General features: G+C 41.9%; 1 protein-coding gene across 22 annotated transcripts in view; it reads left to right on the top strand.

Annotated features, from left to right (window-relative positions):
• LOC135485374 (ryanodine receptor-like) overlaps positions 1 to 16,095 on the top strand; it is an 86,563-nt gene that overhangs the window by 56,492 nt on the left and 13,976 nt on the right. For 14 of the 22 annotated variants that reach the window (XM_064767324.1, XM_064767337.1, XM_064767326.1 and 11 more), the window contains 25 exons: positions 142 to 220; positions 444 to 533; positions 761 to 892; positions 1,191 to 1,335; positions 1,601 to 1,724; positions 1,924 to 2,158; positions 2,262 to 2,491; positions 2,822 to 3,060; positions 3,423 to 3,504; positions 4,014 to 4,040; positions 4,901 to 5,049; positions 5,359 to 5,548; positions 6,299 to 6,358; positions 6,965 to 7,077; positions 8,382 to 8,557; positions 8,773 to 8,931; positions 9,386 to 9,652; positions 12,367 to 12,426; positions 12,704 to 12,856; positions 13,021 to 13,227; positions 13,507 to 13,734; positions 14,389 to 14,409; positions 15,047 to 15,146; positions 15,472 to 15,551; positions 15,824 to 15,900. In XM_064767324.1, the coding sequence (XP_064623394.1) occupies positions 142 to 220; positions 444 to 533; positions 761 to 892; positions 1,191 to 1,335; positions 1,601 to 1,724; positions 1,924 to 2,158; positions 2,262 to 2,491; positions 2,822 to 3,060; positions 3,423 to 3,504; positions 4,014 to 4,040; positions 4,901 to 5,049; positions 5,359 to 5,548; positions 6,299 to 6,358; positions 6,965 to 7,077; positions 8,382 to 8,557; positions 8,773 to 8,931; positions 9,386 to 9,652; positions 12,367 to 12,426; positions 12,704 to 12,856; positions 13,021 to 13,227; positions 13,507 to 13,734; positions 14,389 to 14,409; positions 15,047 to 15,146; positions 15,472 to 15,551; positions 15,824 to 15,900 (3,423 nt within the window). The remainder of the gene's footprint in view (positions 1 to 141; positions 221 to 443; positions 534 to 760; positions 893 to 1,190; positions 1,336 to 1,600; positions 1,725 to 1,923; positions 2,159 to 2,261; positions 2,492 to 2,821; positions 3,061 to 3,422; positions 3,505 to 4,013; positions 4,041 to 4,900; positions 5,050 to 5,358; positions 5,549 to 6,298; positions 6,359 to 6,964; positions 7,078 to 8,381; positions 8,558 to 8,772; positions 8,932 to 9,385; positions 9,653 to 12,366; positions 12,427 to 12,703; positions 12,857 to 13,020; positions 13,228 to 13,506; positions 13,735 to 14,388; positions 14,410 to 15,046; positions 15,147 to 15,471; positions 15,552 to 15,823; positions 15,901 to 16,095) is intronic. The other 8 variants (XM_064767336.1, XM_064767335.1, XM_064767327.1 and 5 more) reach the window with 6 other exon arrangements.

Below are 16,095 nucleotides of genomic sequence, written 5' to 3'. Positions count from 1 at the left end.
TAATCTAAGTCATCACCACCTGGATCTTGAGCATGCTAAATGTGAAAATCTTGGATTTCAGGAAACTTTTTCTAGGATGGTACGATTGTGCTTTACCATGCTTGTGTTTGTCTGACTCACTTGTTTGTGGTTTCCTTTCAGGATGACCCTGAATCAGCAGTTAGAAGGCATTGTCTCACAGTTTGTCGAACATTACCACGACTCTTGGGCGACTGTAAAGGTAAATACATGTACCCTAGAATCCACAAGTGGAGGTCGCATTGGACCTTGTTTATAAAATCAATCACCATCGATCTATGCTTGAGCTCTTAGTTGATTTGTCAAGAGTATTTAGAATGGAGATAACTTTCTGTGAGTGATGACAGAAAGTCATCGGGGTACGAAAATCTCTAAGTTTTACAGTACTGCCTTTGTTAATTTTACCCCCGCCTTTCTTTTGGCAGCTTGATGAGGGCTGGGAGTTTGCTCAGTCGTATGATGATGAAAAGATGACCCATCCATTCCTCAAACCTGTACACATGCTGTCACTCAAGGTAGGCTCACAACTGCATTATTAAAACGTGTTGCAGACAAGCAATTTTTATTGCAGCTATGTACCATGATTTGGCCTGCTGAACATGACTAAAGGGTTTCGTCAGTTCTTCATTTTCAACTAAGATGAAAGCTCTTGCCAGACTGGCCATCACGGCACACGATTCCAGGAACGAGATGTGCCCTTGTACGCATACAATAATTCTGTTTCACAATGTGTGATTTTCAGGATCAAGACAACCTGATGAGTCCGGTTCGTGAGTCGTTGAAGACCATGCTTGTCTGGGGATGTAGCCTTGACTTGGAAGAATCAAAGTCTGGAGGACCACAGAAGAAGAGAAGAGGAGACAGACCAAAATCAGTGAGTTCTGTCAACACTAGCATCTATCTATGAAAGTAGGGTCACTGCGATCTGTGGCTGGGATTCCTGGCTTGCAGTCAAGAGGTCCCTAGTTTGAACCCAATAGTTCGTGTGGGACTCTGGGCTGGTCTATTTGTTTGTTCAACTGCTTTGATCCACCCTTGTACTGGTCAGAAATGCTCAGGTATTAGCGCTGGAGTGAGTTGGGCACATCTGAGGTCTACTGAAATGTTTCGGGATAGACCCGCGGTTAAATGTGAAGGTTGAAATGTGAATATCTGTTATTGAATTTTCACAGGAGTCGCCCCACGGCTACAACCCCCAGCCTGTAGATTTGAGGAACGTGACACTGTCTCGGGAGAACCTACAACTTGCTGAGAAGTTGACGGAGAACGTGCATGCTGTCTGGGCTCAGCGGAAGATTGGGGAACTCAGTGCTATTGGTATGTTTGTTTTTCTGTAGAAATGATAACCATTTGTCACTGGAATTCTTTTCCTGAGGGAGTCTGTCAGGGTTGTTTTTGTGACTGATGGTCTTGGGATGTTTCCTGCGGGACCTTTTATGCAGACCCTATGTCGGTGGGCCTTCTGCCAGTGAGTTTTTGTACCATAATACTTCAATTACAATGGTAAAAAATTGTGGAAAAATGCAATGAAAAGTGTACGAAACACTGCAAAGTGTTCAATTATTGTATGTGTATCTTGTAGGAGAAGGTGTTCATCCTCGATTGGTTGCCTATGACCTTCTGACCGATATGGAGAAGCAGAAGGATAGAAACCGCTCTCAGGAGTTGCTCAAGTTCATGCAGATGCAGGGCTACAGGATCCAGAGGTGAGCTTGAAAAGATGATGCAACGATTCGTTTGTCTTCAGAATTTAGTTGTCTTGAACTTGCATCGTTTACTCCAGGAAGGTGGATGTGATCAGCAGCTCTGCTTCTGTTCTCTGTAGTTTTTGTGGCAGAGTTGATGTTAACTGCTGCATAACACCATATCAAATAACGAATGCTATATCCTACATCTCTGTTTCAGCCACGGTTTTGACCGTGATCAAAAGCAGAACAGAACCCAGGGTTTAAACGCAGAGGGTGAAAACAGCGGTGGGGCGCCTGCCATGGAGAAACGCTTCGCCTACAGTCTGCTCCAGAAACTGCTGGAATATGTCGACAAGGCTGCGTTGAATCTGAACCAATCAAAACCAAGTACTAAGTTCAGTCGTAGGAACAGCTACTCAACTGCTACTGAGGATGTCAAATTTTTCGGAAAGGTAAGGGGTTTTTATCAGTTTTTCAATTTTCTGGGAAACAGTTTAGAATAATATTTTTTCAGGGACGGTTAGCCATATTCTTATTGTTACTTGTTCTCTTTAGGTTGTATTGCCGCTGGTTGAGAAATACTTCCGTGCACACCGATCGTATTTTGTGTCCCCAACGCAGATGACCTCCTCACATGGCACGGCGTCGGCTAAAGAGAAGGAGATGACCTGCAGCTTGTTCTGTAAGCTTGCCGCCTTGCTTAGAGTGAAGATCACAGCGTTTGGTCACGATGTGGACATATCGGTCCGATGTCTCCAGGTGCTAGTACAGGCCATAGATGCAAGGTAAGGTAGACCTCCCCAACATGCACCTATTGCCCAAAGACAACTTCGATGGGTCTTACCATTTGTCATAACCTTTTAAAATGACCTCTCCAGCACAGCTCAGTGAACTCCCACACTAAAGGGCCCAGTTAGAAGCTGAAAGGAACCCAGTCTGCTCTTGTACCTCTTGATGTACCTGCATGGTATTCAGGGAATTGTAAGTCTTTGCTGTCTGTTGTTTTAAAGGAGACATAATATTCAGATTATCTGTATAGAAGTGACTTAAGCTATGCCAGCCAAAGAAACACAGAAACTAGTTTCTCAATGATGTCATTTTGTCCCTTTCTACAGGAGCGTTGTCAAAAACAGCCCAGAGATTGTACGATCGTCTCTCCTGCCATTCTTCAACCACGCTGCACACGACCTTAACCAAACCGTCCAGAATCTCAAGGTCAATCGCTTCAGCCACGTCAAGGGTACAATAAGTCGAGGTGCTACCAGTATCAACTATGTCCATATGGTGCTACTCCCAGTGCTGTCGTCAATGTTTGAACATTTGGGGAGGAACGGTTACGGATCTGATCTCTTGTGTAAGGTTGCTATGTAGCATGGATGAAATAATCAGTTCAGCTTTAAGGATGTTGATTGCGCAATAAACTACTAGTATCAAAGATACATGCAATGTCCATACATTGCTACTGCCTGTTATGTCATTTATGATTGAGCATTCAGAAGGAATGGTTGTTAAGCCGATCTCTCACATGGATGAAAAGTTCAATTCCCTTCAAACAGCGACTTTGCAATTTCATGATTATTTATCTAGTTAATGATACAGTTTGAAACCTTGATTGTTGCCTTGCCATGTTCATTTCCATTTTCAAAACGTTTGTTAAAAGTTATGTGCAAGGTTTTTTTTAACTTCTTGGTTTCTAACACTTGATTCGTATTACAGTGGATGACTTACAGTTGTGCTGCTACCGAATCCTGAATGCTCTCTATACACTTGGAACCAGCGGGTCACAGTTCGTAGAGAGGTGAGTACATGCCTTACTTGATATCCCCTAATCATACTTTCAACTGAAGTTTTCTAGTTAAAATTGATGACTCAAATCGCTTTAGTGCAATTCCAGCGAAATTTGGTCCATGTGTTTGTGTCGGATTTTGAGTTCTACATGTTTTCAATTAGGAAAACACCATGCTTATTTGATGATGTCTAAAGCGCCCCGCAAATCACTGTGATAAAACAAGTTTGCACCTTTTGATTTGTGATTAAATCTTCCTTATCAAAATGTTCAGTGGGTATAAGGATCAGCCTAGACATCCTTATTCAGCCCTCCGGAAATAGGCATGTTGATTTCCTGAAGTTGCTCCCATCATTTGAAATGTTTCATCTCTTGTGAAATCTACTTGTGATTCACTATCCGTCTTCCCTCACCCTGTTCCGGGCACACTTGCACATATTTACAGTTCATTAGCGTCATTATCGTAACTGTGTTAATTTCTCATCTGTTCCAATATTATCATTATTATGTTAATTCTTCAGGGATGCTATTTATGGTGAACTCACCAGGTACTGCTATAAGGGATTGCATGGCGTGATGTTTTCAAATGAACCTAAAATGCATTTTTTCTGAATACTGTACTAACATGCTATGACAAATCCTTGATTTGAGTGTGTGATTTAACTTTTCTGATTTTCACCTCTTAGTTCTGTATATAACATATCAGAACCAAATGATCATTATTAATTTTTTTGCTGATTTAACTGTGGATAACTTCATATGCATGCATTGACTATATATTAACAACATGGGATGAAAATGATTGTTTGGGGTATCACGTTACCTTCTATGAAGATTTTATGAACTGACTCCATATTTAACCTCAAATTTACACAGCCAGGAACATTGTCTGTCACAATGCATGAAACAGCAGCACCCATTTGGACTACTGATTTTGATACCGGGGCTGAATGATTGTGTTCCCTATATTTCTTTTGTTTTTAGTTTATTCTGTGTGCACTCCCTTAGATGCCCCCTATGCATGTTTGTGTGGATTCAAGCCTTTAGACTGTAGACTATTTCCTGGTAAGTTGGATGATACAGCTGGATGCGACGAAATCTCTGAAACCAGTTTCAGTGCGTCAGTTCACTAGAAAAGTACTAATACTCAGGCCACCACATCCTGTCTTCACTGAGGGTGACGATGTTAAATCAAACTTAGAAATGTTATTCTGATCAGTTGGTATATAGTCAAAGAAAATGACAAGAATAAAGTTGCAATATTCAAAGATTTATGCATTCTGAGCGCCATATTGGTACAGTATTGTCCTGGTTTGATTCAAACCAGTACCTCATTGCAGGAATGAGCCCTTAAGTAAAGTCTTGCAAATATTTGAACGTAGGCCATATTGAAATCTTTTTTTTCAAGGCATCGTCCGATCCTTGGAGAGTGTGTGGCGTCATTCGCCAGTACCTTCCCAGTCGCCTTCCTCGAGCCAGACCTCAACAAGTACAACAAGAACTCGGTCGTCTACGGAATAGAAGGAAAGATCGAGGAGCATTCATTAGAAGCAAGGGGTAAGGGTTATAACAGATTCTTCAGATTACCTGTCGGATTTAGTAAGACAGATTTGTTTCTTGTCGACAAAGCAGTCTTTGAATTGCTTGATGTTCTGATTCACAACACATTGATTTTAAGTCTTCTCTGAACCGTTTAGATATTTTTGGAAGAGTTCGGGAATTTCCGGAAGGCTGAAAGTAATGGCTTGACTGTGTAGAGGATATGCCGTTAGCCTCATCACCAATGTGGCGTTTTGTTGCTAAATCATTGATTAAGACCAGTGACCATCTGTTTTTATATGTCTTTTTCACTTGCCGTGTTTGCAGAAGTGATGGAGAGCTTAGCTGAGAATTTGCCGCTACTCGACAAGATAGTACAAGAGATTGAGGAACTTGCCGAGTCCGGAGGAAAGTACGCCGAAGCGCCACACGTGATTGAAGTCACGTTACCTATGCTTTGTAGCTATCTGCCTTTCTGGTGGTGCCGAGGCCCGGATAGTGTGTCAGTGGAGGGAAAGTAAGTGATGTGGAAGTTGCTCTGTTTGGTCAGGTTTACATACGATTCACCTTGTCACTCGTCACAGTTCATATGTCACATTTCACTTATCAGGGTATGTTCGTTGTATGACTTGGCCTTGAAAACATGACAAGAGTGGAAAAGTGACTTTGTGGCTCTGATATAGTCCACTCTTTGGAAGAGTGGAAAAGTGACTTTGTGGCTCTTATATAGTCCACTCTTTGGAAGAGTGGAAAAGTGACTTTGTGGCTCTTATATAGTCCACTCTTTGGAAGAGTGGAAAAGTGACTTTGTGGCTCTTATATAGTCCACTCTTTGGAAATAACTTGGTTGTTAAAGACTTGTTTGGACATGACAACTTGAACTCTGTGTAAACTGAGCCTAAAACACTCAAAGTGCATTTAGGGCAAAGGAGTGGGCAATGTCATGAATGTTGGGTTTTCAAAGCTATCCTTGAACCAAATCTCCTTATCTCTCTGTCTGCCTGTCTGTGGAGCTTCAGTGTATGTCAGCTTCCCTTCCTACTTGTCATCTTTGTTGTCGTATCACCATCCTACACTGCTAATCAGACTCAGCTGACCTCTCCGCATACAGATTCGGTCAAACTCGAGAACCCAAGTGAACTCTCCTCTGCAAACTTTGAAAACTAACTTGAGAAAACTGATGGGATCTCACCTGACCTGGTCTATTTCTGTAAACCTTGCATGCCCCCTGTCTGTTTTTGTCTTTTGACGGCAACATTCTTTCTAGATTTGCGGGCCATGAAGAGGTCCAGGATACTCGGCAGTCCATCTTCATCCCAGAGGCCAGGTATTACATTAGTATCTCAGTAATGAAGTTTTGTTTGTCTGAGTAGTTTGTAGCGTGTAGTATAATTTAGAGAAAATATCTACATTTATAATGAGCAATCATAAGCTTTGGATTCCAGTACAGCTTTGGTTTTATCATTGGAAAATGTAACCATCCCAAGAAGTAAATGGTCACAAAAATGGATGTTTTTGCAAACATATAGGGCTGTGAAATAAAAGGGGTTTACAGTATGGTTATATCTCAACATTCACCTCTGTGTCATCATAAACGTCAGCATGGTCGCAACAGAAAAGGATTCAGGATCCCCTTCACAATGTTCGGATTGTAAAGGTAGAAGCATTGATATTTGATGAATTGATTTTGACCTGAAAAGCAACTCGAACATGGCTTAATCCCTCCCCACCCAACATTAATTGTTAGGATTGTGAACAAGATAGAAAAGTGGTACCAACAGAGTTCTGGGACATCATTTGAGGGACATTGTGCACATTTTTCACCAGTTCATTCTTAAAAATTGTGCAAGATATCCTTTAATGTGAGACTTGTTGATACTATCATGGAAATGTTGTGGTGAATGCAGATCTAAATCGCCCCTTTTACTTTCAGCAATGTTACGACTGTGACGGCAGAGCTGATGAACAAGGTCCTCGGAAATGTGATGAAGTTGATCAAGAATAACATTGGCTCACCAGACGCTCCTTGGATGACAAGGATTGCCAGTAAGTCATCTTAATTTTTGTCTCCCCATTCCCCATTTTGAACTTATGAAAGGATTAGGGTTAGAAAAAATTTCTCAGTCCAAATTTTTTTTCCACTTTTTAGCTCACCTCTTAGCAGAGGTGAGCTTATCCCATACCGTGGCGTCCGTCGTCCGTCGTCGTCGTCGTCGTCGTCGTCGTCGTCGTCGTCGTCGTCGTCGTCGTCGTCGTCGTCGTCGTCGTCGTCGTCCGTCGTCCGTTAGCAGGGCACGTTTCGTAACTGTTAGAGCTATTGAGTTGAAACTTGGTACACATGTACCCTTATGTAATGACACCTTGGAGACCGAGTTTCGGTCTGATTCGTTTCATGGTTTGGCCACCAGGGGGCCAAACGTTAAAAGTGAAAATATGCAATATCTCCCTTAATAGTAGTCGGGAAATTTTGAAAAAAATATGGTAGGTACTTCTAGCAAAGGTGCATCATATATCCTCCGGGTTTTTGATTTGACCTCCTTTTCAAGGTCACAGAGGTCAAATGGTGTAAATTGGCCATTAGGATGTAATGATGGCACGTTTCTAAACTGCAATGACTATTGATACCAAATTTGGTACACATTTACCCCTTAGTCAGGTGATCTCAGGGACCGCAGTTTGGTCCAATATGATTCACCACTTGACCACCAGGGGGCAAAATCCAAAAACCTTAAAAATGTGATTATTCCTTAACTTCTTGCCCGATTGCCACCAATTTGATATCATGGGTACATCTAACCACCATACAGTATATGTCACACAGGTTTTTAATTTGACCTTCTTGTCAAGGTCACAGAGGTCAAATGGCGTAAATTCGCCGTCAGGCCGTAACTATGGCACGTTTCTTAACTGCAATGACTATTGATCACAAATTAAGTACACATGTACCCCTTGGTCAGGTGATCGCAGGTACCGAAGTTTGGTGCGATCTGATTTGCCGTTTGGCCTCCAGGGAGGGGGCCAAATCCTAAATTCTTCAAAATGCCATTATTTCTAGTTATGACTTGCCCGATTGGCACCAATTTTATATCATAGGTACATCTAATTCTAACAACCATTCAATGTGTCATCCGGGTCTTCTTTGATTTGACCTACTTTTCAAGGTAACAAAGGTCGAATGTACTGTAAATTGGCCATTTTGGGGAAATTGTAATTGCTTGGACCTACATCAAACCTTACACTACATGACACAATACCATGCTCTTTATCCATCTTTCCTCCACATGAGGTGAGCACAATGGCCCTGGCCATTTCATTTTTCACCAAATAAAGTTTTTGCTTACATTTTTCAGCTCGCACTCAACCGATCATCGTAAACGCGACAGCAGACATGCTGCGTGAACACATCCTACCTGTGGCGCAGAAGCTCAAAGAGCAGGCAGAGCAGGTGGAGAAAGATGAAGAAGAGTTCCATATCCTGAAGAGGAGTGGTCAGGATGTTGGGGAAGAGGAGGGGATCGTTCAGGAGGTAAGTGGCCGGGTGATGTTGCTGATCATCCACAGAGACACTTTAATGTTCTGTTGATGTAACGAGAGCGGATTAGTGGTCTGTTGTAAAGTGCAGGTGATGAAGGCTAATCTTCTTGGTGATGGAAATAAGACACTAATGTCTCCTGAACCGCTAGCGATTCCACTGTTCGGCATTGTCAGTGCCCCATGTCAAGCATCTTTCACTTCTTGCAGCATTTTCAAATCCTTGTGCGAGACATCTATGCCTTCTACCCGCTCCTGATCAAGTATGTGGACCTGCATCGTTCCCACTGGCTCAAACACCCGACACCAGATGCGGAGGAACTCTATCAGTGTGTCGCTGACATCTTCTATCTGTGGTCGAAGTCACCAGTAAGTGAGAAAATGGTTTTGTACAAAAGGTCTTCATGATATTGCAAGGACAGGTAGAACAAATATGGCAGCACTGTCTTGTGATACATGGGGTTAGAACATTGGGTTCATAATCTGGAGGTCATGAGTTCAATTCTCAAAAGGATCTGTCTGAGTGTCCTTGTGCAAGGCGCCTAACCCTACCAGCCTTTGTTCTTCAAACGAGTAAAACTGAGGTTCCTTGTGCCTGTTGTCTATGCTAAGGCAAGCAACAGACCCCACCAAGTGAGAAACATGAGTAGCTTGTGATGAACTGTTCCTCTGAGCTCTGGTCAATACCGAAGCCTCACCTGTCCAATGGGGGCAATTGGAGCGTAACTATAGTGGCATGCAGAAACACCCTCGGCCTTGGAGGAGGCACGCTCTCTGGAGAATAACTCCTCCAAGTGCAGAGCAAGAGTTTTTTAACTTGCAGTACTTCAAGAGGGAAGAGACGAACTTTATGACGCAGCACGAGATCAACAACATGGCACTGATCATGCCCAGCAATGCCACGAGCGGTGCCCGACAAGACGAGAACAACCCTGGCAAGCCGGCCAAGAGGAAACGAGAGAAGAAGGATGTTGGGCACTATACGAGTCTGAACACCGCAGCTCTGAAACGTCTTCTCCCGCTAGGGTTGAATAAGTTCGGTGGGCAGGAACAGGAGTTGGTGCAGCAGGCCAAGCAAAAGCTCATAGAGGTAAATAGTCGCATTTCAGCTGGGTCAGTGGTGATTATCATGGTCGTCCTTTAATTGGATAAACCGGGTATAGAACCACAGTAGACTTGCTGATATCTAAGGCCTTTTTCACTTTTCACTTTTGTTACTTCTAGATATTGCTTAATTCGCTACAGTCTTTGAGATAGATCAAAGCAAGAATAGTGAAGATGAAAGAATGAATGGCTTGAGTCAGCTACAATATTTTCGCGACAGTGCTACTGCTTTGCAAAGGTCCATGTCGTAGATAAACATATTCAGTTGTTTTTGAGTTTCTTTTGGATGAATTATAAGTTAAGTCACGCTTTGAGTAAGTAACTGTTGGCTATTTTAGCCAATAATGTGTTGTGGCTGAAGGAAATGTAATCCTTTCTGTTTGAGAAGAATTGGCATGAATCTTGAGCATGCTACAGACTGGCAGTTTTTTTTGGAGACAAGTGATCTTTTTATCACTCATCACGGTAAACATTATTGAATGTCTCTGCAGGAAAACTTGCTATTTTGCAGTGCACTTTAAGAAATGTTATAAACGAACAATGTGAGTCAATTTGGTGTGCATTACTTCTGTGGGGGGTTTGAATCGGCAGAAGTTGGGACAGAATATTAAGAATTTGTAGCCGTTATGCATATGCATGAATGGTATGAAAGCAGAGTCCTGTATGTGCATGTGCTACCAGATAAGAACTCTTGAAATGTTGTTCTAACTTCTGCTGGTTCAGAGTCCTCTGAGGAGTAGATCCATGAAAACCAGTGAAAGCTGACATTTTTTGTTGTTTAGAAACCATAGAAATAGAGAGGATTGCTTTTCTTTTTCTGATTATTATCATATTGTCATGCTGCGGATGCCAACAGCATGTGCTTTGGTTAGTTGCTTCAGTGCTTCGGTGATCTGCTCTGTTCATTGTTTCGTGTAAGATCAAAGCAATATATGGTAGGGGAACAAGCCTAAACCTGTTTATGGGAACATTTCGAAACTAGTCTGAAGTTGTTGGGGAATAAGATTACAAAGCATGGCGATTCCACACAACGGTTGATACAAACGGCATATGCTCTTGATCGAATATTGGTTTTAAAATCAATGAAATCTTTTGGATTCTTGGTGAAATTCCTTTTGTGTACCACAACAGCAAGATGTGATCGATGATATGCCACATCCAGTAAGACAATTTTTCGCTTTTGTTGCTTTAGGCTTTTAGAATTACTCATTCGTCTTTCCTTTTAAAAGCACCTTTGAATGGCCGCACTCGATCCTTACCTATCTTAGCTTGTGACGAATCAAAGTTGTACCCTCTACACCGACACCCTGAACTACACATAGCTCCTTGTCAAGGTGCCAACAGATTGGCCGTACTAGCATGATGAATAGATTTCAGGGAAGTTAGACCCTCCTGATCTTTCCTCAAACAGATTTTAGAGGAGTGTTATAACTCCCTACACCCCCTCAACTTCGCCAGTCACGATAGATTGGGTCAGGCCAGAAATCTATTCCCCGCTCTAGTATGGTCAGTTGATTGAGCACCATGCTTAGATCCTACATGTTTTGGATGCATTCCAATGCTGCTGCTATTCTTTGCTATGCTGCTTGTGCATTGCTTGGCATCTTTCACTTTGTTGGAAATGTTTCAATCTCAGCATAAGTATTGCTTTTCTTGCTTTTGCTCATCATCTCAATAGTTTAGTGTGTTATTATGAGCCAAAACACTAAACACTCAACCATATATACTCAGAAAAATAGACATCAACCCCATCTAATTGCTCACTTTCCTTTCATTGACTTCGACTGTTCTCCCACCATCTTTCTCAAAAGCAAATGTACAATTACATGTTTTCTTTGGTTAAATTTCTTTCATGATGGATATTGATGTGCACATTTCTCACTAGACTTATCTGTAAATGCAGAGCAAGTTGCAAAATATTTAATTCTAATTTCAAATTGAATCAAATTTGTGACCCGTCACAGCAAAATCAGGCGCATGTCGCTCTGAGCTTGGCAGGTTGAGACAGACTGTTTGTTCATTTCTCTATTGTCTGCCTTTTGTGAAATATGAGCACATCAATTTCTTCCATTATCTCCTGGTGTCATTTAGGCTCATCTTCTGTGCGACATGCGCCTGGTTTTGCTGTGAAGGGTCACATTTAAGTTTTAATGACCAATGATCTAAGCTACATTGAATCAGCATAACATAAAATATCAGTATGCATGAACTTGTTGGTGTAGAATATCTGTTATATTTCCACAGATGCACAAATGGTTCTTATTCACCTGAACATGTTGAAGGCATTTTGATTCCCAAAGCTTGTTGGAGATTATGGTTGTGTAACAAAAAAACTTGGCGTCCTCTCTTGGCTGCACTTGTTCACTCGTCAGCAGACGGTTGTATTCTATAATAGCGTATAGTCCCAGAATGCTCTCCATTGCTGTTTTCGCACAAGACATCAGTGACATGGCATGAGAAGCCAACAAACTCCGGTCATGTGGACGACATCGTTGGCACCTCCGATCAGTGCACATTTTGCCTTAAATCATATGTCACTGCTTCAGTGCAGTTTCACCTCCAAAACTGCTCTCTCCAGCAAGCTTTCTTGCCAGCCATTTTTGTTATAATCTACTGTTATTGGCATGTCAGTTCACCTAAAGCATGGCCTACTAACCCCCCTGGGTGTGCTACGGGGTTTCTAACTCTCCCATGTTTCAGAAGGAACCTGAAGCAGAAATTGAAGACTATGTCAAGATGCTACTGCAATCAGAAGATAAGGTAATTATACTAAGTGTAGTGGGAAACTAGCTACTAATTTCTTAACACGAGTTAGGTAACACTACCCTTGTTTGGTATGGGTCTCTTGAGACAAGAGTGACTTTGACTCTTTTGTTCTGGTGGAGCGATGATCTGCATACACTCATTTCTCGCAAAATTGTGAGTTCAGGATGGTGATGCCATGTTGGACCTCTTGCAAGTTTAGGTGTGGAAGGGTTGACATATTTTCTATCCATATTTCCTTTGCGTGTAATATAACACTTGTCCTCCTTCCCAGCTGGACGCCGACTCTGATGCTAAGATGAAATGGCAGAAGCTACTGTATAAGAAGATTGGCGAGACAAAACAGAAAGCTGTGGTTGAGGTTGACCAAAATAGCATTATGAAACGGGTCATCAATATGGCTAAAGTACTCCATGGACTGTATCTGGTAGGTTCATATCGTAAATCTAATCTTTCATTGTTGAATTGGTGATTCCTACATCGCGCGTGACCTCGAGAAAAGCAGTTGAATGTAATAAGAGGTGCAAAATCTAAGTCACAGTGAAACACACTATGTTCGTTCTGATTTCTCTTACCGTTTTCTCCCTGCAGGTTGACCATCCACCACCATCCTTAAAGAATGCTTGGAGGAGGCTGATTTCATCGCAGAAGAAGCGCGCTGTCATGGCCTGCTTCAGGATGATACCGTTACATAACTTGCCCCGTCATCGCGTCGTCAACTTGTTCCTCAAGCAATACCAGAGTATGTGGTTGGAAGAAGAGGAGCAGCAAGTCAGTGACATGATTGAAGACTTGACAGTAAGTATCCAGGTTGTCAAAATCAGACCATTGTTGAGAGTCGAAAAGTAGCAACTTCCCTGAAATGATTGAAGACTTGATGGTAAGGTTATAGCCAGTTGTTGAAATCGTACCATGGCATAGTTGGAAGTTAGAAAAGCAGAACTTGTGGTTATATAGAAGCTGAAGAGCTGCGAGTCAGTGACATTTCGCCTAATGTTTATAGACAGTTTGAAGCTGATTCCATCACAAGGGAATTGTCATTGGTATCCTTCAAATATTCTTCGCCTTCCACTTCAGAAATCGGACGAAGAACAACGAGAGAAGAAGGAGGATGAGGAGGAATCTCCCGATCCGTTGAAACAACTCATCACGACATTCCAGCGTACGGCGACCACAGAGCAGAACATGCATCATGAGGACTTCTTGTATATGGCGTACGCGGAGATCATGAGTAAGAGCTGTCACACGCAGGATGGCGATGACGATGATGAAGGGGAAGAGGGGGATACTGGTGCTTCTTTCCAGGTGAGGGATGCGTTTGGCTTGTGTTCTTCCATTATGACATCTTCATGGCAAAACCAGGGTGTAAATGACAGGCTTTGTATCTAGACATCATATAAACTGGTTTAAACTAAATTCTGTCCCTCTGGTTATAGATTATCAAAGCCTTAATACATTACTACATCGTGTAAAAGTAACAATAAAGGTTGCCAATTGCAACATTCATACAAAACTACAGTTAAAAAATTTGTCTGTCCCATGTTTTTTTCATCCCAGACCACAAAATTCATGGGCATGGTAAGTGTGGATTCGAGAATTATGTGTGGCAAGGGATATCATTTTTGGACAGTTCCGTACAACTTTGGACGCATTGCAGACAAGCCATTTTATCACAACCAAAATGCAACAAAAAATGTGAGCGTCTTGGTGCCTGTGACAAGAATCTGTCGCTGCCACCGTTAACAAATATGAAACCAGTTTGATTTTACTGCAGCTCGCAATGATGAGACAAATTTTGTCTGCATACTAGCAATCTTTTTGTAGCAACCCTGCTATAAAATTTGCTTGTCTGCAGCATGCGTAAGCTTGCTGAAATTCAACCTTGAGCATATATATCCATCTTGAGCATAGACATGTACGAATTGATTTGTCTCGTTAAACATTTTCCATGTTGTGCAGCTGAAACTGGACAAAATGAAGGTACTGAATGTCAGGTTGTAGTCGGATTGTAGTATTAAAGCTGTGGTTCGTTTGTGTACATCGTTTTTGTCCCTCCCACACGCAGAAATAAACATTGCCATTGTACAGTAGGCAGACATGTCATTGGGATGGAAATTGACCTTTCGAGGATAACTATATCTCTTGTACAAACGAACCTGTCTTTAACATGTTTCTCATTTGAACTGTCAACGGTTGACCATCACAGATTTCTGATCTACTGAATTGGCAATCAGAATTTTGTGAAATTTAACCCTTGAAATCGATGGCACCAGCTACGTGAATGTTGTGATCATAAATCGACATAGTAAAAATCACCTTGGTTGTATGTTTCTTATGTATTTTGTGTCTTGTTTAGGTAGGCTGTATTGTGTAAGCTTTGGTTGCTTTGGTTTTCGAAGCTATCTGCTTCATGTGTCAGATGGTTGTTTTCATATTGTCAGTTAGTTCTCTGAAGAAAAGTACCTCATATTAGAATCTATCAGAGTTGTAATGATCATGTTCAGACTCGAAGTACTTCACGTTCCATCACAGCAAATTTGATTGCACCTACACACTCACTTCTATATCTTCATGTTTATTATGACATCAGAGGTAACTGTATGTCTGTACAATTCAGGAACAAGAAATGGAAAAGATGAAGACTCTGTTTGAGCAAGGTCGACTGTCTGACCGTGGGGCTGCGGAGATGGTGCTACTCCACATATCAGCATGCAAAGGTAAGGAACATTTGCAAGGAAAAGTAGAGTGGGTTGACCCCGGGTGATGGCATTGACACATCCATGGACATTCATTGTCCTTTGCCATTCCAGAGCTAGTGAGTTGGTTTAAACCATAAGATGGCTTTAGATGCATATCAAATTATAAAAAGTTGGTACCTCATGGTATTCTCTAATTCCGGCCTCCGTGCAGCTACAAGGGTGGAATAGCATGTTTCGTCTTTAAATGTGTCCTTGAGCAAAACACTGAGCCCTTTGAGACCAAGCAGAAGAAGGAGATATGTTTATGGACAGAGTTTATGATTTACTCTTCACTCTGTTTCAGGCGAATACAATGAGATGGTTGCGCGTACGATTGAGCTCGGCATCTCATTACTCCTTGGTGGTAATGTTGATGTACAAAAGGTAAGATCTGTATTATCGAATATCGGTGTTATGATCATTCGAAATTGGGTTAGAATGCACTCGGTGAAAAGTTCTTGTCTGAGGTGGGCATGATTATCCGCCAAGACTGTGCTCTGTTTGGAGCACTGCAGAGAATGACTTGTTGAGAGATTAAGATGTCAAGAAGGAACGGATGAATGGAGGAAGACCTGATAGCCACATTCCAATGTGTGGCATTTTCTGTGTATAGAGTTTTTGCGATCATTAACCTGATATCTTCTTATTGTTTCCAGAGGATGTTGAAGCATCTGAAGGAAAAGAAAGACATCGGATTCTTCACATCAGTCGCTGGACTCATGCAGCAGTGCAGGTAAGAAATCATACTCTGGGAAAACAACGCGCCTATCTGTTAGCAATTAAGGTCAGGTAAGGGTGGCTGTGACGTCAAATGCAGAGTCGGTTGTCGGATTTGGTATTAGTATTACTGTGTCTACCAATACCAATTCCGAAATTCGATGTGCAACCATTCAGCAACATGAGTGACTCCGAGAAGCTTATCGTTGTG

The sequence above is a fragment of the Lineus longissimus genome, chromosome 3, assembly GCF_910592395.1.
Source record: "Lineus longissimus chromosome 3, tnLinLong1.2, whole genome shotgun sequence".
Taxonomy (NCBI): domain Eukaryota; kingdom Metazoa; phylum Nemertea; class Pilidiophora; order Heteronemertea; family Lineidae; genus Lineus; species Lineus longissimus.
Note: the sequence above shows the minus strand (reverse complement) of the source record. Positions and strands in the feature narration are given on the sequence as shown.